Here is a 23,425-nt window from a genome sequence, read left to right as displayed (position 1 = left end):
AAATCTAACTATGGGAGGTAAACAGTGTAAATATATATGTGTGTCTTACCGTTAAAGTGTACAGCTGAAACTTACTGGATTTCATTAACCAATGTCACCATAAAAAATAAATTCAAAAATAAATAAATAACTAAATGTTATCTTGAATGATAACATTTTGGGTAAAGGTTACCTAGCATAATGACTTTGGATGTCAAATTAATTATTGTTCAACCCTCCCTATACTACTGGCAAGTATTTTAATTTGCTAAGTTCATAAAACGTTTGTTGAAAATATTTTTATTCTGATTACGTAAGAAACAGGTCTATTGCAAAAAATGAGAATTATGTTTTTAATAGTTGGGAAGTATGTATAATATAGAGTGCACTTATTTTTCTGGTGTTAATAAGTAGGATTAATGTTATGTTAGATTTGTGATAATAAATTCTTACTTCCTCCAATAGAATAATCAGGGTACAAGATTGTATTTTAGTAATATTTTAATGAACGTGAGAAAAGAGGCAAGGTTGTGATCAGATGTAAATAATGGGTCATGATTTTTTCCTTAGGAAAATTCATGCATGTGAATTTTAATTTAAGCATGTGTTTGGGAAACGGATAATAAAGGACAATTATATTCTTAGTAATTCTTAGATATAATTGAGATTATTTATCAAGGAAGGGTTCTATCTTAGATGAAAAAGAAAAGAAGGAACCTTCGAGCACCCTTCTTTTCCAAAGTTTCCCAGCTGACATTTGCTGTTCTGGTGTTTTTTTTTTAACGCCTGCAGCACCTGGTCTTCCTGGGTGGTCTCTCATCCAAGTACTAACCAGGCCCGACCTGCTTAGCCTCCGAGATCAGACGAGAGTGGGCACGTTCAGGGTGGCATGGCCACAGACTCGGGTGGTTTTGAAAACCCAGGAGTGGATACGCTGCTGCACGGCAGCCATGCTCAGTCGTTCTTGTTTTACTGCACCCGAGAGGAGCTGCCCAGCGGGGAGTGTTCATTCACGGACGCTGATTCTCTAACTTTCGCTTTCGCTTAGAGCAGCCGACAGTCATGGTATTATTCTTTGTGGGGTATCAGATTTTAAGTTTTTAATGAAACACTGCCTTTCCTGAAGTGGTTGATTAGAAACAGATTATTTGATTTTAATTGTAGCCTGCCTTAGGGAAGGATAATTTGAGAACCATTATTTATGTTATAATAAACACTTAAAAATATACCTCAAAAAGTAGTTTTGGTTAGTTAGGGATATTCAAATGGATCTTAGGTAGTTCACAGGTTTATTTTATTACTGCTACTGTTGACATTTTTTCATTTTTCTTCGATGTATTCTTTTGTACTTGGCTATTCGGAGAGGAACATGGATGCTAAACAAGGGTGTTATATGGGGAGGTATACAGAGATCATAGAAGTATAAAAACTGCCAGAAACTGGTTAGATTGTGTTAAATTCAGCCCAGTAAATTCGAAGATCTAATTCGGTCTAATTAAGCAACTCATGAATGGGGCAGCATCCCATCTAGCAACTAGGAGGGCATTCAGAGGAGTTGTACAAAACGGAAGGATTTTGTAGGAAGAAGGTTGGGACAGGGGAGCTATTAGTGAAAGAAAAGAAAGGATTATTTTGGGGACATCTTTTGGGGGAGAAAAAGAAGGGGAAGAAAGGTTTTTACCTTAAAGATTGCCTTGCCTCTTCTTTCTCTTTAGGGGATGGAGAGGGCCTATGTGACACATTGATGACCTTGCTACAGGTGCTTGACCCGAAAATTCCAGACTGGTTAAGGTTAATTCAGATAACATTTGAGAGGTTACAACTTTAGTTAGTTCAAAATCCGTATTAAAAGCTAGGCTTGGCGTCATGGACTTTTATTAGCCCAAGTGACACCATTTGGGACCTCTGGTCTTCTCTTTAACAGTTGAAAAGGGGCACAATTTGAAGAACTTTGTGGAAAGTAAACTTCCATCTATGTATGTAGCTTAGCAGAACACGATACTGCTGTCTCATTTATTCATTAACCGCATTGTGTTCCTTCCATGACACGCAGCTCTTCGTTTCCCTTATGGTAACCAGGCTAGTTCTTTGGGCAGAAGACCTTGTCTTGATTATATCTGTAGTGCAGTGATCTTCCTGCTTTTACGCTGTTTCAGTGTAGTGGGTATCAGTTTTTGCTTGTTATGTAACGAATGGAGGGCTTTGGAAAGAGTTAATTCTGAATTGTAAGTGAGCGATATATAGCAGGATACAGTTAGCTTCATGTTTTCAAATCTTAGGGGTTCTTAAACATTTCAACTTTTTCAATTTCCTTAAAATGTTATTGTGTCGATTGTTAAAGGATTGTTCTGAACTAATTGCTTTCTTTAAAATGCAAACCGAAAATTTCTCAAAACTTTTGCTTCTTAGATAATGCATATGATCCTGATGTGAATGCTAAACAGCTTTGGATTGACAAAACAGTGATAAATAAGCAGATATGCTTGACCTTCACCGATAACGGGAATGGCATGAATTCAGATAAATTACATAAAATGCTAAGGTATGTAAAAGGGTTTCATGTGTCATACTTATTGCCCATAGTTTTTATTTTTTAAACATGAAATGCTACACCTACAGTGTGTTCTGTTCTCTAAATCGTCCATCATTTTCTACCTATTGGGCAATCCCTACCATTTTTCCCATCACTCCCTCCCCATGTCTGACTTATCTGAAATTCCATCATTCTTTTATAGAATTGTAGCACATTGATATCAATTATTTATACTTTAGTGTAAATTAGTTTTAACTGGTATTTCCAATAAAACTTACTACTTTGGGGGTGGTAATTTTTAAAAGATTCAGAGGATGAGGAAGCAGCATAAAATAGTCATAAGGCTTTGGGCTCTAGAGTCGCACAGTAGGATGTCATTACGAAGCCAGATGTGCCTAATATGGAAACTAAGATACATAGGACAAGTACAAGGTAGAGGATGAATTTTGCAGCAGAAGCCTTTCTACTCTTCGTCAGATATTCCTCATGCTGCCCACAAGTCAGCACGACCCCATCAGTGATCATACTACAGCAGGCTTGCTGAAAACAGGAGAATCATACATACTTAGAGGAAGAGATTTCATGGAGTGAAAGAAATCTCAAGGTCCTGGGCCCCAAATAATAACTCAACGGCTTAGCCAGGATGTGCCAGGCAATGAGCTCCTGTTTTAGCTTATGTAGTCCTTAAGTACCCCTATAGTTTAGACTTGGTTTCCTTCATTTCAGAGATGGGGAAACACATCAAGGCAGATTAAAAGCTAATTTGCCCAAGATTATACGTGTGGGAAGGATGAGGCCAACATATAAACCCAGGCTTTTTCCATATTACAGTGTTTGAGTTAAAAACATGAACATCATACATACTTATTTCTTTAAATCTTGCTTTTCTTTTTAGCTTTGGCTTCAGTGACAAAGTCACCATGAATGGTCATGTCCCAGTTGGATTGTATGGGAATGGTTTCAAGTCAGGTTCTATGCGTCTGGGTAAAGATGCAATCGTTTTCACCAAAACCGAGGAGAGCATGAGCGTGGGCTTGCTGTCGCAGAGCTACCTGGAAGCCGTGAAGGCGGAGCATGTTGTCGTCCCGATAGTGGCATTCAACACACACCATATCCTCTCGATTTTCAAATGCAAACTGTGCGGGGCCTGCACAGACGATGCGGGCCATCCTGACCTTAGCCCTCCCCCACATTCTTTCTTTAAGTCTCACCTTCCATCTCAGCGCTCATTCCTGTCCACTGCCTCTGCTCAAATCTGGGGCTAAGCTTTTCTCTGTTGGAATTGCGCCATGCAAAGCCTTACCTTACCATTAGCTGGTTGCATTTTATGTTGAGCTCCCCATAGCTCTCTCCTCTTTACTTCGGTCTCGTGGTCTAATAAGACTTGTGGTCTGGCCTGAAAATTTCTCTAATTACCGTGGAAAGCAAGAGATCTTTAGGAAAATAACTTCTGTATAAACACATTTCAAATATTGGAAACAATCAGAGATGATAAACTTGCTCATACTTCATCCTTCAGGGTATTCAGTTGAAATCAAACTGCCATTTTAAAACTTAGAATATCATTTAGTAAATAGTTTTTCTCTTGTTTAAGTTTGAGTTGGTTTCCATATTGCAAGTGTAAAAAATATGTGGTTGGTCTGAGTCTTTAACTTAGGATATACGACAGATGATTAACTTAGCGGAATCACAAGCAAGCCTTGCTGCAATTCTGGAGCATTCTCTTTTTTCTACGGAACAGAAATTACTAGCAGAACTGGATGCTATTATGGGTAAGAAGGGGACAAGAATCATCATTTGGAATCTTAGAAGGTAAGTGTAGACCTCAGCTAGTTGTTAATCATTTGGGAAGTAAAGTGCGTTTGCAGGAATGATTTTATTACATTCATCCGTTGTTACACGGAGTAAAAACACACTGGAAGGTGGCATATAATGATTTTTTTTTCCCCAAGGATATTTTATTGAGGCCACTTGGCTTCAATTTGCAGTAATTTTATATTACTAAAAATAAACTTCCTAGTCCTGCCATTTAGTCTTCATAGCACTCAATTGCTCTTTGTTATTCCACCTGTCTCTTCCTCAACAGCAACAACAGAATACACACACACACACACACACACACACACACACACACACACACACAGAGAGAGAGAGAGAGAGAGAGATTGATTGAGAGAGAGAGAGAGAGAGAGAGAAATGAGAAATGAGAAGATAAAAACCCAGCCAGGTCCCAACCTACAAGTTGAGAGATCTTTGTCCATTTGGTCCATTACTTAAAGCTAACGTGATTTAGCACATGTTGAGAAAAGTAATATAGGTGAGACTTCTATGTTGCTTAAATTTATAGTGAGGATAAGATCCTTTGCAAATAAAAATTTTAAAATTTAGGATGATTGTAATATTGAGAGACTTAAGACATGTTAAACCATGGGAACAAAGCACAAATACTGGTAAACCTAAAATACTTTAAATCTGTGCTTTTCTATTCTCCTGTGTTCCCTTTTTCTTTTCTTTTCTTTTTCTTGCTTTTGTTTCTGTGTCCCTCTCCCAGTTTTTTTTTTATTTAAACTTTTAATTTTGAGATAATTGTAGATTCATGCGCAGTCGTAAGAATAATAGAAAAATCTCACGTACCATTTTCCCAGTTTCCCCCGATGGTGACATCTTGCAGAACTAGAGTATACTCACTAGGATGTCAATATTGACGTTGATACTAGTCCAGATACAGGACGTTTTTATCACCACAAGAATTTTCAAATTGCCCTTCTACGTCCACACCCACTCCCTCCTTAATCCCTGGCAACCTCTAACATGTTCTCCATTTCTATAATTTTGTCATTTCAAGAATGTTGTCTAAAAGGAATCATACAGTGTGAAAGTGTTGGAGGTTGGCCTCTTTCTTTCAACGTAATTCTCTAGAGATTCAGCCAGGTTCTTCCATATCTCATAGTTTGCTTTCTTTTTCTTGCCAAGTAGTATTGTATTGTATGGCTGGAGCAGTGTGTTCAACCATTCACCTATTAAAGGCTGTCTGGGTTGTTTATAATTTTTGGCTATTACAAATAAAGCTCTAAATATTGGTGTACAGGTTTTGTGGGAATATAGTCTTCATTTTTCTACAGTAAGTGACCCAAGAGTATAATTGATGGTTCATATAGTAGTCACATGTTTAGTTTTTTAAGAAACCACTAGAATGTTTTTCAGAGTGGCTCTACTAGACATTTGATCTTTTCACCAGCAATGTGTGAGTGAATTCAGTTTGGGGCATTTTCCTAGATTCCTTTTCTTTCATTCTTTTCTTGCTTTTTTTTCCCCCCCCACCACTACCGCAGATAGGTGTTTTGTTTTGTTTTGTTAACTAATAGTAACTCCTTGCTTTTCTTGCTGTGAAGTTAAAATTTAGCTGCTTCAAAAAAATTATTTTTACAGCTACAAAAATGCAACAGAGTTTGATTTTGATAAGGATAAATATGACATCAGAATTCCAGAAGATTTAGATGAGACAACAGGGAAGAAAGGGTACAAGAAGCAAGAGAGAATGGATCAAATTGCCCCTGAAAGTGACTATTCCCTGAGGGTATGTATCCACCTCTCTTTGTGGAAATGAGAAAACCAAATGGAAATTTGTGTTACCAGCTTGTGTTATAAATGCTACCATTGATCTCTAAATGAAAGTATCTCACAAGGACCTACTAAACTTTTCATGTGCACACTGGTTGTTTGATTAGAATCAGTTTTTTAATTGTGAAGTCATCAGGTCTAACAGCGTTTCTACTTTCACTATGTAGTTATCTTATTAAATTGGGAATACTACAATCGGTGTATCCTATGACAGCCGTAATGATTAAGTCAATCAAAAATATCAAATTCAGTTATTTTTTTTAAATTTAAAATGTTCTAGGATACACCTTAAAATCCTACTGCTATAAATTATGTATAGACTAGATGTGATGTACATTATTATAATTTTGTGATAAATATCTCTGAGATTTAACCTTAGAAATGGTATTTTTTTGAGATTGAGGAAATTAATATCAGCATAACAATGATGTTATAAGAATATTAAGTTTCTTAGTTACTATGATAAGACATATCATACTATGTTTTCCCTTTATTTTGGCGCCAAAAGATTGCATAACCCCGAACCGAAGATACATTTGACATTTACAGATATTACTATCCTTTGATGTACCCCAATGTTTTAGTGAAGTATTTTCTAATTGTTAAGAAAATCTTGCTCAAATATCAGATGGGTCTAGAGGCAGCCAGAGCAGATGGTGGTGTTTTAGTGTACCACGAAGTATTAAGTGTTTTAAAATATCATTAATGGGTTTTATAAATGACAGAACACTAATTTTAAAGTCAGGAGTCAGGAAAAAAAATAAGAGAAAAGTTCAGATCATATCATACGTGCTGTTTTGTAATTTTTTTTCACTTGTTAACGTAGGTCAGTAGATTGTTTTCTGTGAATTATTTTCACTGGCTACAATATATTGAGTTTATTTTTAATGAAAAGTAATAAAATATTAACATACAGCTTTATAGTGTGATTTTACTGAAGAGTCGATGGATCCTTTATGAAAGCAAGGTGGTAGCTTTCTTTTTAAATACATGTGTAAGTAGTGTCAAACAAACATGTAGATAACTGTTTTCTAAAGGACAGATGTTGTGTCTTTGCAGGCTTACTGCAGTATATTATATCTAAAGCCAAGAATGCAGATCATCTTACGTGGACAGAAAGTGAAGACACAGCTAGTTTCAAAGAGTCTTGCCTACATCGAACGTGATGTTTATCGACCCAAATTTTTAGTATCCTTTATTTTCTTTTTTGTGATGTCGTATAGAGCTGTATCAATCAGGTGTATTCCCCTTCCCCATAAATTTCTTCATTTATCCTAATGGATTCTGATTCTAACTTTGCCCTTTTTAATGCACTTTTGGACTCATAAATAATGAAATAGAATGATTTGAAGGGAGTAAGGTGGTGTGTTCAGAATTTTTCTTAACATTTAAGGCTAAAACAGTGAGAATTACTTTTGGATTCAACTGCAGAAATAAAGATCATTACGGGATAATGATGTATCACAGAAATAGACTAATCAAAGCTTATGAAAAAGTTGGATGTCAGTTAAGGGTAAGCTGAAAATGTCTATATCTTTTAAAAGAGAGTAACTTGTTATTGGGTCAAATGTGAAATAATAATGCTTTTTGCCTAATGACTTTTAAATGTTAAGTTTTTAATAACCTCGGTATGGCACTTGAACTTAAAACACTTTTGATACCAGTTTCTTATTTGATCCTGAATAATCACATGAGGGGTACAGAACATTTTATCTCTGTTTCGCAGATGAGGAAATGGGCTAATAAGACCTAATAGATCTGATGATGAGTATGGATCTCAGACACGAATGCAGTCTTTTGTCTGCATTTGGATGTGGACCCCTGGTTATTTCATGCTGGAATGAAATTGGTTGGCTTTAATTAGTGCTGACTTAATAGTGTGAAAAAACTATCTGATAGCTGATTTACTTTTTTGGAGTTAGTTCCTAAATATATTAGAGCCTTCCTCCTATACCACTTCCACTGTAGAATTTAGGATGATGAACACTGTTTCATATCAATCTGTTTGTCCTTTACATGTTTTCACAGAAAGGTTTTTTTGGTGTGTGTGTTAAGAATTCAGTGATAAATTCTGAAAGTCACCTTGTTTTTAAATTAAAATTATTTAGGTGACATCGATTAATAAAATCAAATAGATTTCAAGTGTCCAATTCAGTAATATGTCATATCATATGTATATTGCATTGTGTGTTCACCAACCAAAGTTAAATTTCCTTCTGCCACCAAAATTTGATTCTTCTTACCCCAACTACTTCTCCCCTCCCTACCTTCTCTCTGGTAACCACTGATAGACTGTGTCCACGAATCTCTGTTTGTTCGTCGTTACTTTTAGTTTTATATCCCACATATAAGTGAAATCATATGGTTCTCAACTTGGTCTGACTTATTTCGCTTAGCATGATAATGTCAGGATTCATCTATGTTGCCCCACTTGCTGGATTTCATCTTTTCTTATGGTTAAGTAATAGTCCATTGTGTATATATGCCACATCTTCTTATCCTCAAAAAACTAAGAATAGAATTACCATATGACCCAGCAATTCCTCTTCTGGGTATTTAACGAAAAAACTTGCAAACATTTACCTGCAAAGATATATAAACAAACAGCAGTGGGTTGTGAGCTCAAGACATCTACCCAGTCAGCATCTCCCATCCTCTGCCACCTCCAAAGGCATGCCTTGAACCTGATGGTCCAGAGAGTCCAGTTTAAAATCCAGTCATCTAATCTATAACCTTATTTGATGTGATGCTTCATACCATTGTCTCCACCACTTAGAGTCCAGTCTTTGATCTCCTTTAGTTGCCCTATTCATATACATCAAAACACTTGAAAAGTCTAACTCCTGTTAAATTGGTATCAACATAAAAAAGATAAGATGCAGAGCATGTCTTCAGCTCCGCTTGGTGAGGCGGATGTGGTAGGTACATCCTTAGAGCATCAGAAAAGGCTCTTTGGAGAAAGTGGTGATTGAGATGAATCTCGGTTGACTGTACTTTGTTGGGAAGTCTGGCAGGGGTTTTCCAGGCAGAGGAAAGAACATCTGCAAAGGAAGGGAATGAAGCTTCTGAGACTATAACATCACTAAGGGAGTAATTTGCTGTGCCTGACCAGATGACAAGTGGGAAATAGAGTAATGGGAGAGACAGGAAGATGAGGCTGGACAGAAGGTGAACAAAACTACAAGTTGAAGGATTTACAAATGGCATGAGATGTAGAACCACTGGTGGTTTTGAATAGAGTAGGATTATGATTAGATTTATATAGTTTCATCTGCAGTTATGAAAAGTTTCATAAGTTACATATTCTTTCACTTTTTGTATGTAGACTCAAGTAAGTTGCAGTCGTGAACAAAATATGCTTGGTAGTCATGTAGATAATCAGAATATGACCCATATGCTTTGAGTTCAGTATTTTAGCTAGCATGTGTAAATCTGAATAACTGACTTTAATTTTTATCTAACAAACTTATGGAACATTATATGCCAGAACCTTTGCTAGTCACTGTGGATATAGAAAGGAGTTAGTTGTGGTTTCTGCTCCCTAAGAAGTTACATCCCAGTAGAGGTGGTCTTTTTTCCCCTTGTGAAAAGTTGAGGGTGATAAAACTTGTCCAAATGGGTATCTGACAACAGTGAAAGTAGTTTTAGAGGAAGGCTCTAATATATTTAGGATTAACTCCCAGAATAGTAAATTACCTACCAGACACTGTTTTTCTGTCTAAATTTCATAAGAATCTTATGAGATAAGACATAGGAACATGTTTCATACAAATTGTAAATTTTTGTGGACGGGTAATAGCATCATATCTTATGCGTAAAATGCCATTTTCATTTTCAGGCAAACAACATGGGTGTTGGAGTAGTGGGAATTATAGAGTGTAATTTCCTAAAGCCAACTCATAATAAACAAGATTTTGACTATACTAATGAGTACAGGTATGTTAACTATTTAAATTACTGACTTTTTACTGTTTATTTTGGAAATGCTTTCACAACTTTTTCTAAGCTGACATTTTTTTCTGTCTTATGGATGTTTTTACATTATAGAACTTTTAAGAAAATGGGTAGGTGAAAAGCTTGCACAGAAAACACTTTTACACATCATCTTCCATCCTAGGAATTCTCTTTCCTCACAAGTAGAAATTTATTCTCCCCTGTCTTTATTGATGACATATTTCAGAGATTCACAGAAAATAGAGAAAGTCCATGCTTTCTTGTTATCACAGTTGTTTGTGTAATCACAAAATCTTGAAACTTTGCACTTGGATGGGAATTTTAAGGTAATTTTGTTCTCTGTACCTTAGACAGAAAAACTCATCTGTTAAGAGCAGTTAGAAGCCATAGAATAAATATGACTATTGATGTCACTTGTAAATTTAGGAAGCACAAACAGTCCTAATGAACATATGTTATGGAATAGAATGCAAATGTTATATAAATATTTATGGTAAAGACAAATGCCATAGGCCTTCTCCTCAAATAAAGAACAAATAAAGCAGTGGGAGGAAGGACATAAAGATAAGAGCAAAATCAGTGAATTAGGAAACACATACAAGAAAAAATAAATATATCTTCAGAGTTTGGAATAGTAGAAGGTGATTACTAAAAGGAGTAGGTGTCCAGAACAAGCAGGTACAAAAGAGCAGGTGTTATCTCTAGATTGAAAAAGAATAGACAATAAAGGAACTAGGAGAAAGGCCGCCTACTCCTGAAGTCAGAGATTCAGATCTCTTAATAGAGGTCATGACAAACAGGAATAAGCTACCTGCCATGGCAAGAAATTTGCCAGATGGCCTGGCCAGTGTAGGTCTGTACACGTGGCCCGCTGTTGCCGGAGGCTGTGGGTGGGCTGGAGCTGGTGTGTAGAGATCTACCTGCCTGAGATCCAGGTCTGCTAGAACTGGTCTCTTGCTGGAAGGCAGAGCATGGCCTAAGAGCACAACTAGAGCTCCTTCAGGAGGCCACTGGGTTCCAGCCTAGTAGTAACGGTGGGTACCAGAACCTGAAAGACAAGTGTCCTACTGCTGTCACGTGGCAGGTTCATTTCCTGTTAACCCAGTTAAGCATTCCTCAGGCTGGCAAAGGGTAAACGTTTACAGGATCGAGCTCTAGTATCACAAAACTAATCAAGAAAGCCTAGGATTGGAGCTGACACAATCAAAAAGCTCCAGGTTGTTCTTTGATAAGATTAATAAAGTCTGTACGCATCTGGCAAGACTCAGGAACTGCAGAGAAAACATTGTCAGTGTCAGAAATGAACAAGAGGATGTTACCATAGATCCACAGACAAAACCTTGATCAGAGGGATAGCATGAATGAGTTCCCCATTATAAGTGATATGAACACATTCCTTTGACGTTGAATCAGTTTTTAGAGAACTTACCACATATTAAATTCAAACATTTAAGGAAGAAGTGGCACAAGTCCTATACAGACTCTTCAAAGATTTTGTGAGGCCACATAACTTTGGTAGTGAACTCATGAATATATTATAAGAAAGGAAATTTATGTCAATCTCTCATGATCAAGATATAAAAATCTTAATTAAAATAATTGCTAAAACCATCCAGTGCCATATAAAAAGGATAATACATTAAAACCAAATGGATTGTATTCCAAGATGGCATGGGTAGTTTTTAATATTAAGAAATCAATGTTATTCTTCAATTGATGTTAGAAAATAAAACTCACATGGTTATTTTCATAGGTACAGAAATTTCTTATACTCATGAGTTCACTACCAAAGATATGTGGCCTCATAAAACCTTTAAAGATCTGTGTAGGACTTGTACTACTTCTTTCTGTTTGACTTTAATATGTGATAAGCTTTCTAAAAATTGATTTGATATCAAGGGAATGTGTTTATAGCACCTAAAATGGTGAAAATTATTTTTTTCTGAATCACACCCATTTATGATTTAGGAAAAAAGGGAACATTTACAAAATTATTAGTAGGAAGTGCCTAATAACAATACAGAGTATTTACAAAAAAACAGGAAGCATCATTTCTAATGGTGATTAGATAGCCAACCCGCCCAAGAGTGAGAATGAGACAAGGATATTAGCAATTCACCATTGTTCTTGAGGAAATAGCCAGTACAATAAGACAAGAGAAAGAAATGAAAGTTATAAGGATTGGAAAGGAAGAAATGTTTTCTGTAGATGATAATATTTAAGTATATAGAAAGTCCAAAATAATCTGCAATTAGAATTCATATAGGAACAAGTAACATGTATTCTAAGGTTGTTAGATAAGTATTCAGAAATTACTTCTATTTCTGTTTATCAGTAACAACAGAAAAACTACATGAAATTTTTAAAAATAATTTATAATAGCATCAAAAAATAAATACAGAATAAATAAAACATGCAAAGACCTGAACACACCGAAAACTACAAAACATTGTTGAGTGGAATTTAAGACTTGATAAGGTATACTAGTTTAAAGAATTGGAATACTAGATATAAAATGTTGATTTTTCTCCGAAATAATTAAATGGAATTCCATTTTAAAAAAAAAACAAACCCAGTAGGTGTGTGTGAATGGGTGTCGATATATGAATAGGCTTATTCTAAACTTTATGTGGACAGTCAGAAGAGCAAAGATCATTAAGACAATCATTAAAGAATAATAAAGCAATAGATAGGATAAAGCAATAGATAGTAGTATAAATCCTATACTACTAAGTATCAACGTATATAAAGCTGTATTAACTAAGAAATGAGTGTTAATGAAAGACAGTCTAGTGAAGAAGAGAAGCCAAAGCAAAACCCCACTTTTCATACATACAGTCACCTGATTTATGACAGGTTACATTGTAGCGTAGTGAGAAAATGGTCATCTTTCCAGAAATACTGGGTCAGTTGGCTACCTGTATAGATAAAATGAACTTTAACTCCTACTTCTCAAATGAAAAAAACAGTTCCAGGTAGATTGTAGACCTAAACGAGAAGGGCAAAAACAAGATGGAAACAAGAATATTTTCATAACCTTCAATTAGGCAGGTTTTTTTAACTCGACTCAAAAAAATACTGATCATAATGGGCAAAAAGGGAAAAATTGTCTACAATGAGTAAAACAACAAATGGTGGCAAGATATAGGGAGGTTAGAGCTCTTATAAATTGCTAGTGGATATGAAAATTGTCGATCATTTTTGAAAAAAATTAGACCTTACCAAGTCAATGCCCACCCCTGTGCTACTGCAGTTCCACGCTGAGGTGCGTTCTCCACAGAAGAGGGCGCATCTCCTGGACTGAGGAATAGAGATGATGAGCAAGAGATGAAGAGTTGTGGCCGTAGCCTTAGGTATCTCAGTAGGTCCAATTGATTTGCTTTTAACCTCTTATTGTGGAAGAAGTGAAAGTCTTAATTGTGGGACAGAAGCTACATGAAGTACACTTGCTGCTAATGATCATATACTTTCATAAACCAAAAGAATGAGTTCCGATTTGAACCTCGTCAGGTTGGGGTTGAAATTCAGAGAGCCTGCAGTTCTCCCAGTAATTGGTTGACAACATACTTTAACAACAGGGGACACAAAGTATCATTTTGTGTCTTATTTCCTAGATGGTCCTGGCTCTTCTCTAGGAACTTACCAAGGTGCTTATAGAAAACTGTCATCGTTTGGCGTTCTTTGGAAGCTGGACCTTTTGGAGTTGTCCCTTCCTCTCAGTGTCCACCTACTCATTACTAGGTTATTTATGCTTTCTCTGTGTTTGACAAAGATTTAATCTTTATCATTCTTTTTTCTTAAATGGATTTTATAATTTACTTTCTTAAGGCTTACAATAGCAGCACTAGGAGATAAACTGAATGATTACTGGAATGAAATGAAAGTGAAGAAAAATGCAGACTATCCTCTAAATTTGCCAGTTGAAGATATGCAGTAAGTACATTAAAAAAAAAATCAACATTCTCATTCAGGGACGGTATCTGCAGGCATTCAGAATGGTCCAGCGTTTGACGTTCCGTAGGAGGCTCACCTATAATACAGCCGCTAACAAAACTAGGCTGTCCTGAACCCTTGGGAATACAATTGTTTACTTTACCAAGAAGGTTGGGAAAGCACCAAAATCCGCATGCGGCATATGCCCAGGCCGACTTGGCAGAGGTCATGCTCTGAGACGTAAGTTCTAATGAGGTTAAAGTTCTAAGATGAAAAAACACGTCAGCAGGGCCTGCGGTGGATCCACGTGTGCTAAATGTGTTTGTGACAGGATCAGGCGTGCTTTCCTTATTGAGGAGCAGAAAATCGGTGTGAAAGTGTTGAAGGCACAAGCACAGAGTCAGAAAGCTAAATAAAAAAAGTGAAGCTTTTTTGAGTAGTAAAACAATTAAAAGGCTTGTTCTGCTAAAAAAAAATCAGCATTCTCTAATATCAGGATGTGATACTAGAGGGTATAGTGATTGTATAGAGTTTGCAGTTGACTAACCTATAGTAAGAAATAAATTTACTAAAAGCATACTGTAAAATGAATGAATATATATATTTATATTTATGTATATATACAGAAAAGATTCACGAAACAGTATTGATCATGTATTTTGTGTTGCTTTCATTTTAAAAATGCAAATCTTGACCTCTTAATTTAATTTCACAATCCACTAATGGGTGGCATCTCATAGTTTGAAAAGGATCATGAATGTAAAGTCAGACTTGAGTTTAGATTCTAGTTCTGCTGCTTAAGTAACTTTGTGACATTGAACATGTTACTTGGCCTCTTATAAGCTTCTGTGTTCTCATTTGTAACATGGGAACATTAATAGCACTTACCTCCTAGAGTTGTAAAAGATATGAAGCTTGACAAGCGCTCAGAAACACAGTACATAGGAACAGTCTAATGAATAAGTAATAACTGCATACTAATGGAAAGATACTCAAATTATATGATGAAAAACAGATACAACTCAGTGTGTTAATAATTTCCCATTGTATTTTGTGTGTGTGTCCCTAACACATGCATAACGTAACTTCCTAAAACAAGGAGTTTATAATTTCCTTTGTAAATTTCTGGATTATTTCAACTTTTATGTAATTGTAAGTGCATTTTTTAAAAACTAGATTTAAAATATTATTGGCATTTAGGTGAAGTCTTCCTATATTAAATGAGTCTACATCAATTCTTAATAAGATCGTTGTAATTTTGTTTGTTTCATGTCTCTGTTGGCCAACATTTCAGATTTATTCAAAAACACAAACAGCAACAAAGGGCACCCACAAGTAACAGGCATAGTCCCTAACATCTGGATCAGAGGCCATGCTGGAGGGTATTCTCTTGGCCTTACTCCATCAGCATCTCGGTCCCTTCCTCCTCTACACCTCACGGACACCTCTGAGATCAGTTAAAACTGGAAGAAACAAAGTCACTCTAGAGGAGATTGGTTGCACAGATCACTGTAATTTTTAAATGATGAATATGAAAGTATCTTATAAACTGAAAGAATATACAGATTTTAGTTATTCAGAGATTGCCTATCATAGAGGGTAAAAATGTAATACAGTTATTAAAAATGCTTAAACTATAGTAATACAACTTGTCTCTTCTGTTCTTGAGTGGTTTTTTGTGCTAATCTACAAAAATGAACTACACTTGACATTGTAGATGCTAACTTTCAGAGCAAGGGATTTGAAATACTTTTCAGTTGTTTCGAGTTTTTATTATCGAACAAATTTAATAGTAATGGTATTAAACAGTACATTTAAGTCACTGTTTAAATTGGCCCGTGATTTTTTAACCTTTTGAAAGTAACCAAAATTGTCGTTTGTAAAAATTTGTCTTACTACACACAATAATGATGTCACAGAATTTTCAGGGACAGAATTAAATAAAGGGACGTTTTGTGATGGAAATTATGTAGACAATCCAGTGGGAAGAGGTATTTAGCACCTGTGTTTCCGTGCTCACATCTAGTGGTGGTTTTGTTACAGGAAACGTCCCGATCAGACATGGGTTCAGTGTGATTCCTGTCTGAAGTGGCGAAAATTACCAGATGGGATAGACCAGCTTCCCGAAAAATGGTACTGCTCCAATAACCCTGACCCACAGTTCAGGTACCGTACAGCTGGTAGCACCCTTTCTGGGAAGGCAGAAAATGCTGTTCAGGGTGTATGAATAGGCGCTCGTGACCTGTTATTCCCATGTGATTTTTCTGACTAGAAATTGTGATGTTCCAGAAGAACCTGAAGATGAGGATCTGGTGCATCCCACTTATGAAAAAACATACAAAAAGAAGTGAGTGTTGTGTCAGTGTGTGGCGGGAAAATAATTAGCGCCTAATCATCAGCAGCCGACGCTTCTCTGAAATAAAGCCCATACAGCGGGCCCTTGACCGACGCCCATACCACTCCACACACCCTGCAGTCAGAAATCCAAGTATAACTTAAGCCAGCCTTCTGCGTATGTGGTTGGTTGAATCTGCATGTGGGATACCTGGGCACACAGGTCGGCCTTTGTGTTTACTGAAATTCAAAAAATGCGTGTGTAAGTGGACCTGCGCAGTGCACGCCTTGTTGTTCAGGGGTCAGCTGTATGGCCAAAAAAGGTTATGACCCAAAAAAGATTTCGATGTGGAGTGCATAATGTGTTGTTTTTTTTTTTAATTTCTGCTGTAGGCACTTGCTGTTTGTTGCTGTCCTATATACAAGGTAGTTTGCATACAGGATAGTTTTGTCTTTTTGAGCCACACAGAGCCATCATGAGTGAATACTACCCTGTCCGAACTTAGAGACTACTAGGGAGGGTGAGACGTGTAGCACTCATTAGAAGTTGACAAGTACCATAGAAGGCACCACCCAGTCCTGTCACCATCCAGTCCTGGTAGGAAGCCCATAAAGAGAGGGTACTTCTGGCTGGGGATGGACAGGGCAGAACGGAGCAGGAAAATTCACGAAGGACATTTTTATGATAGGCCTTGAAGGATGGGTAGGGTGAGAATGTACAGGGGACGGTGGTTTGTTTGGCTTAACTAGAGTAAATACAGGCCTGGGCATAGTGGAAAGTGGGGGTGACCTAGACACCTGGGGGTGTGAGCGATAGTCACCAGGGTGAACTCACAGCTGATGTACTGCACGCAGAGGCCAAGTTCAACAAGAACCTCAGGTAGTTTTGAATTACATTGCACTGTTTTGACGGTAAATCCAGCAGGATTGGAAGTCAAGAAACCATTTGGAAGCCTGTGTGATGCTCCCGGTGAGAGGTCTGAAAACGCTGTGGACAGAAAGCGAGAGGCAGGCGTCAGGGTGTTACTGAGAAGTGAGATAGGAATAGAAAGTGTCTGACCCCCACCCCCACCCCCACCTCCCGCCTGGGGCTTACCGCAGACTACCGTGAGAGTAGAGCCGGTCAGAGCCCGTTTCTGACTGACTCGTAGTGAAATGGCAAGTATGTCATTGGAACGCAGAATTGAAAAAATAATGAAGTAAATTTAAATATTTTTTTTGTCTTTTTTTTTTAAAAAGGGACAAGGAAAAATTCAAGATCAGACAACTGGACATGCCTGAGTTTCGGGTAATTTAGCCTTGCATTTTATAGCTGTGTCTTTTTTTGGGTAGTGGTTATTTTAACAGGTCATTTTAAAGCTTAGAAGTGATCTTGTTCATTCAGTTCTCATAGTTGTCCCTTTTCATCCCTTTCCTTGCCCTCCTCCCCAACCCTGATTTCTTAACCCAACAACTTCATTCAGACTGTTCAATTTTTTTTAGTTGGGCATCTTCTGAGAAAAGGCAGACCTTCTTTTAAGAATCCTGTTGTTAGTTAGGCAGTCAGGGGAGAGTCCCAGGAACACCCAGGGTGCCACGTCCTAGCCCTAACCTGGACCGAAGCTATGGCGTTTTTCTTTCTCTTTGTTGACCACTCTCCCTGGCCCTTCTGTTTCTTAATGCTTGACAGTGTTAAGGAGCCTTTTCTGAGTCTATGAGTAGGTAGTTCTGTGTAGAAGTTTTGGCCTGCTGCACTTGTGTGTTTGCTTATAATTACACCGAAATGTTTTTTTGCATAAAGGCAGAACAGAACTGGGGGGAGGGGGAAAATAGTAGGCTTAACTTTTGTTTTTAAAGGCAGTATCTTTATGACTTTAATTCCTTAGAAAAATATTTTTATTATATCTCGATAAGTCCTATGTATATAGTACAGGGCCAGAAAATCTTTCTGTAAAAGGCCAGATAGTAAATACTTTAGGCTTTGTGAGCCACACACAAGTCTCTATTGCATATTCGTTGTTTTATTTTTTGGTCACATTTTTAAAAACGTAAAAGCCCTTAGCTCACTTGCGGGATGGATTTGGCTCATCAGGCTGCCGGCAGTTCGTTGCTCCCTGATGCACAGGGAGTTACGGGGTTAGGGCAGTTCGCAACATCTTCTGGGATAAGGGGAGAGGGAAGTAAAATAATGTGTTTGGGGCGTGACCCATTAAAAGAATTTCTTTAAGATCCATTTTTTTTTTCCCTCCAACAGATTAATGCTAATAATGAACTGTTGTTTCGATCAACCCCTGTGTCAAGTCAAAGCTTTTCTCCCGGAAAGGAAAGTGTTCCCAGAGGACATCTTTCAGAGGCAGCAACTCCTTATGCAACCAGACTTATAAATAATCATCGGAGTTCACCCCAGTCTGAACCTGAGAGCAATAGGTGAGTGGCTAAAATGTGTTTTTCCATTTGGGGGATGAATATTAAACAGAGCCTTTACTTGACATTTCTATGGCAATAATGCACTTAAAAGAAATGGTAGTTTATATGCATGTAAAAAGTCTTAAGGACAAGTTACTTTGCTTTTATTGTCTAAACTTACCCCACTTACGCCGCCTATTTAAATAAAAAATATTGTATTTTTTGTGGAATTCGATCAAATTGTTATTTTACCTCTTTGAGATTCTTTATGTGTGAAGTCTTGCTTTTAAGATTATCAGTATCTAAGAAAAACATGGATTATTAACAGTACAACATTATGTCAAGTGTGACCTACAAGTTCTTAGGCATAGCTCATGGTGCACTATGTTTTTTGGGTGAATGGATGGAGAAGGAAGAGAGAAACAAAGGTATGAGAGATACGTGAATTGAACAGTTAGCTCTCTTGACTAGAAAGTCAGGGAAGGCTTAGGTGCTTAGGTTGGTTCCTGATATTCTGAAAGTAGTGCTCTGCGCAGGTGGCCCAAAAGGAGTGGAATGAACACAGGTGAAGATAAAGAGCGTGATGCCCGTGAACCACACCTGATGTTTGTTGTTGAAAGAGAAACACTGGAACAAGGCTCTCTGCGATAGTGAGGCCAGATTTTCTGAGAGATTTCATAGGCTTCATCAGATTCTCAAAGGGATTCTTGACCTCAAGATAGAAACAACTGCCTTTATCTGTTTGTACGTCAAGGAGGAGATATTCTGAAATGGTTTGCCATATATAGCTCACATTTTGAGGACTTGTTTTGGTGCTGGATTGCTATTTAAGAACTAGTGTGCATTTTTTTTTACCAGTCTCCTTAATATTCTTGGTTTTTCTTCATATTGGTAGTTCCAGACAAAGGAAGAAAGAGTAAAATCTGTAAACTTTATAGACAAAAGATAATGGGATTTATTTTTAAAGGTGACTACCATCAAAATGGAAGATGAGAATAGAAAATTTTCATTAAGTTTTAAAGCCTGTATTTATTCTCAGATCCATAGAGCCAAAATCTATGGAAAGACCTAAACTAAGCCTTGAGAAAGACAAATGGGAATTAGCTGGAGAGAAACATAATAAGGCAACTCCTAATTAACCGATGAACTCAGAGATCCCTAAATAAGCCTCAGAACTGGGAAGCATCAGGTACTTCTGAAGGTGGGAAACAGGGCTGAGAACAAAAGGCTTGTTTGAAAGTTTAAGAGTAGTTCCTAGTTCTTCACTTGCAAAGTCTGGCATCATTGCTTCTCTTCCTGTGTCAGAAAGTAGAGAGTTTACTTTCTGGGGCAGTTTTTACTGTTGAAGATGTAGGTGAGCCTCTGTTTTAAAAACAGAAGGAGTAAGTAACAGTTCGAATACTGAATAATGAGAAATGTCCCTCCCTTTCTTCCCTCACTGGGCTCCCAAGAGAAAAGTCCTAGTTGATGATGACAGTTTTGAACCACAAGCCCAGCCCTCACTGCTTCTAGTCAGTTTCACTCTGAAATATAGACAGCCAGAGATCACCAGATGTACAAACTGAAACAAAGGGAGTAGGAGAAACCATGTGAAATTTATTAGAAGGTGGATAGAAGTTGAACAAATAAATCTCTTAGATTTATTTGTTGGAAAGTAGGAAAAAGAGTAAGGTCAACATCTGAATAAGAGAATGTCAGAATGGGAACTCAGAGAAAGCAAAGGGGAGGAAATAATGTAAGAAAGACTTAATTTCCACTAAGTATACAGCATAATGTCTGGGAAAAGATCTATTCCAAGTAACATCATGAAATTCTAGAACACCAGGGAACAGAGATTTTTTTAGAGAAGAAAAAATAGAGGTTACCTGCAAAAGATCAGGAATCAGAATGGCAAACACTGAATGGTAGATTACAGCAGGATGATGCTTTTCGAGTGTGAGAAAGTAATTTCCAGTCTGGAAGTCCATATAAAAACCAAGCGAGCAATAAACTTGAGAGGTGAATAAAGGTTTTCATCATGTGAAATTTTACATTTTTTATGTCCTGTGTACCCTTTCTCAAGATTATATTGGAAATTGTGCCCCCTTGATATGACAAAGTAAGCCAGAGAAAGCAAAATCTTTCTTGAGGTGAAAGAAATATGAGGTCTAACACATAAGACTCAAATAGCAAACCAGTACAAATACTCCTCTAAGTGGGGCAAATAGTAATCAGTTGGCGATAAATTCACAGAAAACTAAGCAAATGAAGAAAATGAGGCAATTCTTAATGCAGGGGAAGTTGTTTTATGTGAAAGGATAGGGCATGCCGGTGTACTTTGTGGCTCACTTTTGATCACTGAATGTTGCTACAGATTATGATGGGCAAAGGAGAATGCCAGTGCCACTCATTGAGCTCTAGAATACCTAGTGGATCTGGGGTGGTGGTGGGATTCTGGTTTGGACTTGTGTCTACTGAAATTCCCAGAAGACATCAGATGAAGAAACGTTTGGCAGTACATAGATCTGATACTTTACAGATCTCAACAGTCTGTCTCCTCATCTGTAAACGGAGAAAATAATCTCTACTTCATTAAATCATTGGGCAGTACTGTGTAATATATCAGTTTTTAAAAATAAGCATGGGTATTTCTTAGAATTTCAAGGTAGGTTACTTCAGGGTCATCTATTTTGTCCATATCTATGTAATTTTACATTTTACATATAAATATTTTTCCAGTATGAAACGGAGACTTCCTACGCGTTCCTCGATTTTGAATGCAAAGAATCAGAGATTGACTAATCAGGCATTTGAAAATTCAGCTTATAAAGATGATGATGATGAAGATGTCATCATCTTAGAAGAAAACAGTACTCCCAAGCCCGCAGGAGATCACGATGTTGAAGTGAAGTTGGAGCTGAGTCACATGGAGCACAGTGGTCTGCCGGTCGAGCCGGTGGGTGATAATGAACCTTGTGGCCAGACCAGTTCAGCCGGCATCTCATCATCCAGGTGTGATCAGGGAACTGCAGTGGCCACCCAGACGGAATTACCAAGTGCAGTTGTTAAAAAGGAAGAACCCGTTGAAGATGACATAGATGCAAGAAATGACAAGGCTGTCCTGCCATCACATGTGGAAGCTGAAGGAAAGACGCATGAAACCCAGAAAACTTTTGATAAATCTGTGGGTGAGGCTGGCTGCCAGTTAAATGACCTGAAAAATGAGCTGCTTCTGGTCACTCAAGAAAAAGAAAATTATAAAAGACAGTGTGATATGTTTACTGACCAAATCAGAGTGTTACAACAGAGGATACTGGAAATGAACAACAAATATGTAAAGAAGGAAACGTGCCATCAGTCCACTGAAACAGATGCTGTGTTTTTACGCGAAAGTATTAACGGCACATCTGAAAGTCCGGACCTCATGCTATCTCAGTATCGGCAAGCTCTGGAAGAAATAGAGAGGCTGAAAACACAGTGTAGTGCTTTGCAGCACGTCAAGCCTGAATGTGGTCAGTGTGCCAGCAGCGAGAGCAAAAGCGAAGTGGACGAGATGGTCGTGCAGCTTGACGATGTGTTCAGACAGCTGGACAAATGTACTACCGAGAGGGATCAGTATAAAAGTGAGGTGCGTGTTATCATTCGGCGTCACGATAGTCATGGGAATCTGGGGACATCTAAGCCTTAAGGGACTGGCAGTAGCTAGATTAGAATAAACCGTATTTCCATCTACTGACTGTTACTCCACTAGTTTTCAGCTGGGGAGTCATCCTGGGCACATGGAAATGTGTAGGGGTAGTTTTGGTTCTTGAAATGTCTTGAGATGGGCATGGCTGCATTTTAATGGGTGGTGACCAGGTATGATAAATCCCGTAGTGCAAGGACATTGATGTACAGCGAAGCACTGTCCTGCTAAAATACCGATGTCATTCCCTTTTTGAGATACTCAGTTGCTAAAATATAGTGGGAACTTTTCATCCATTATTCATAAGCCTCGTAATAACCATACAAGGTGGATGGTGATATCTTCGTTTTATAGATGCTCCCTATGTCACTTATGATTAGCTTTGTTTGCAGATGACATGAAACCCAAATGACAGAGGCAGCTTGACAGTCATCAGAGACACAGGCTCCTTTTCCATTGTTGCTTTGCTTCACATCCTGTAGTTGTGGTCTGAGGTGGCTTTTCAGGTCCAGCTGTCATCTCTCTACATTCCAGGCAGCAGGGAAGAGGAATTTCGGTTCTGGAAATTTGCTTACATTCTGTCTTTCACAAGTTAGTCACCTGGCTAATGGGTGCCTCGGAAATGGAGTCTTTAATTCGGGATTTTTCTACTGAGGTAGAAGGAGATTTAGATATCAGAAGACAAATAGTAGCCTCTGCACATCCCTGAATTCAAATTTGAGTAGCTCCCTTAAAAAAATCTGTTTTATATATCGTATTTACATGGTGTTGGAAAGGAGGATTTCTCTGCTAAAAAGAGTTTGGAAAAAACAGAACTGCTCCTTCCTGGAAACACCGCTGATGAAACTGTTCATTCAGGCATTCGTCTTGATGGGTTGGCCCAGGAGCTCGACGACAAAAATAAAAATGTGAGCTTCGTGTCAGAGCTGACGAGTGTGCACGATGAAAGCCACTGTGACATCAACATGACGTAGGCATTTTTATCTCGGTTTTTCAGTTTTTAGGTACCAGTTTTTTTTTTT

General features: G+C 37.6%; 1 protein-coding gene and 2 pseudogenes across 5 annotated transcripts in view; 2 read left to right on the top strand and 1 right to left on the bottom strand.

Moving 5' to 3' along the window:
* Positions 1–23,425, top strand: part of MORC3 (MORC family CW-type zinc finger 3) — a 41,308-nt gene that overhangs the window by 12,156 nt on the left and 5,727 nt on the right. For 2 of the 5 annotated variants that reach the window (XR_002781703.1, XM_011365643.2), the window contains exons 3-15: positions 2,389–2,521; positions 3,408–3,622; positions 4,177–4,324; positions 5,942–6,089; positions 7,193–7,321; positions 7,527–7,646; positions 9,972–10,069; positions 13,916–14,020; positions 16,064–16,186; positions 16,293–16,367; positions 17,594–17,642; positions 18,588–18,760; positions 21,458–21,807. Coding sequence is in view for 4 of the 5 variants with exons in the window: in XM_011365643.2 (XP_011363945.1) it covers positions 2,389–2,521; positions 3,408–3,622; positions 4,177–4,324; positions 5,942–6,089; positions 7,193–7,321; positions 7,527–7,646; positions 9,972–10,069; positions 13,916–14,020; positions 16,064–16,186; positions 16,293–16,367; positions 17,594–17,642; positions 18,588–18,760; positions 21,458–21,807 (1,866 nt within the window). In the remaining variant the exon portion in view is untranslated. Of the gene's footprint in view, positions 1–2,388; positions 2,522–3,407; positions 3,623–4,176; positions 4,325–5,941; positions 6,090–7,192; positions 7,322–7,526; positions 7,647–9,971; positions 10,070–13,915; positions 14,021–16,063; positions 16,187–16,292; positions 16,368–17,593; positions 17,643–18,587; positions 18,761–21,457; positions 22,347–23,179; positions 23,409–23,425 lie in introns of those variants that run through there. The other 3 variants (XM_011365644.2, XM_023533866.1, XM_011365642.2) reach the window with 3 other exon arrangements.
* LOC111743491 lies at positions 763–880 on the bottom strand (annotated as a pseudogene).
* On the top strand, positions 14,034–14,485 carry LOC105295823 (annotated as a pseudogene).

This window comes from Pteropus vampyrus, unplaced genomic scaffold (genome assembly GCF_000151845.1).
Source record: "Pteropus vampyrus isolate Shadow unplaced genomic scaffold, Pvam_2.0 Scaffold114, whole genome shotgun sequence".
NCBI classification, from domain to species: Eukaryota; Metazoa; Chordata; class Mammalia; order Chiroptera; family Pteropodidae; genus Pteropus; species Pteropus vampyrus.
Note: the sequence above shows the minus strand (reverse complement) of the source record. Positions and strands in the feature narration are given on the sequence as shown.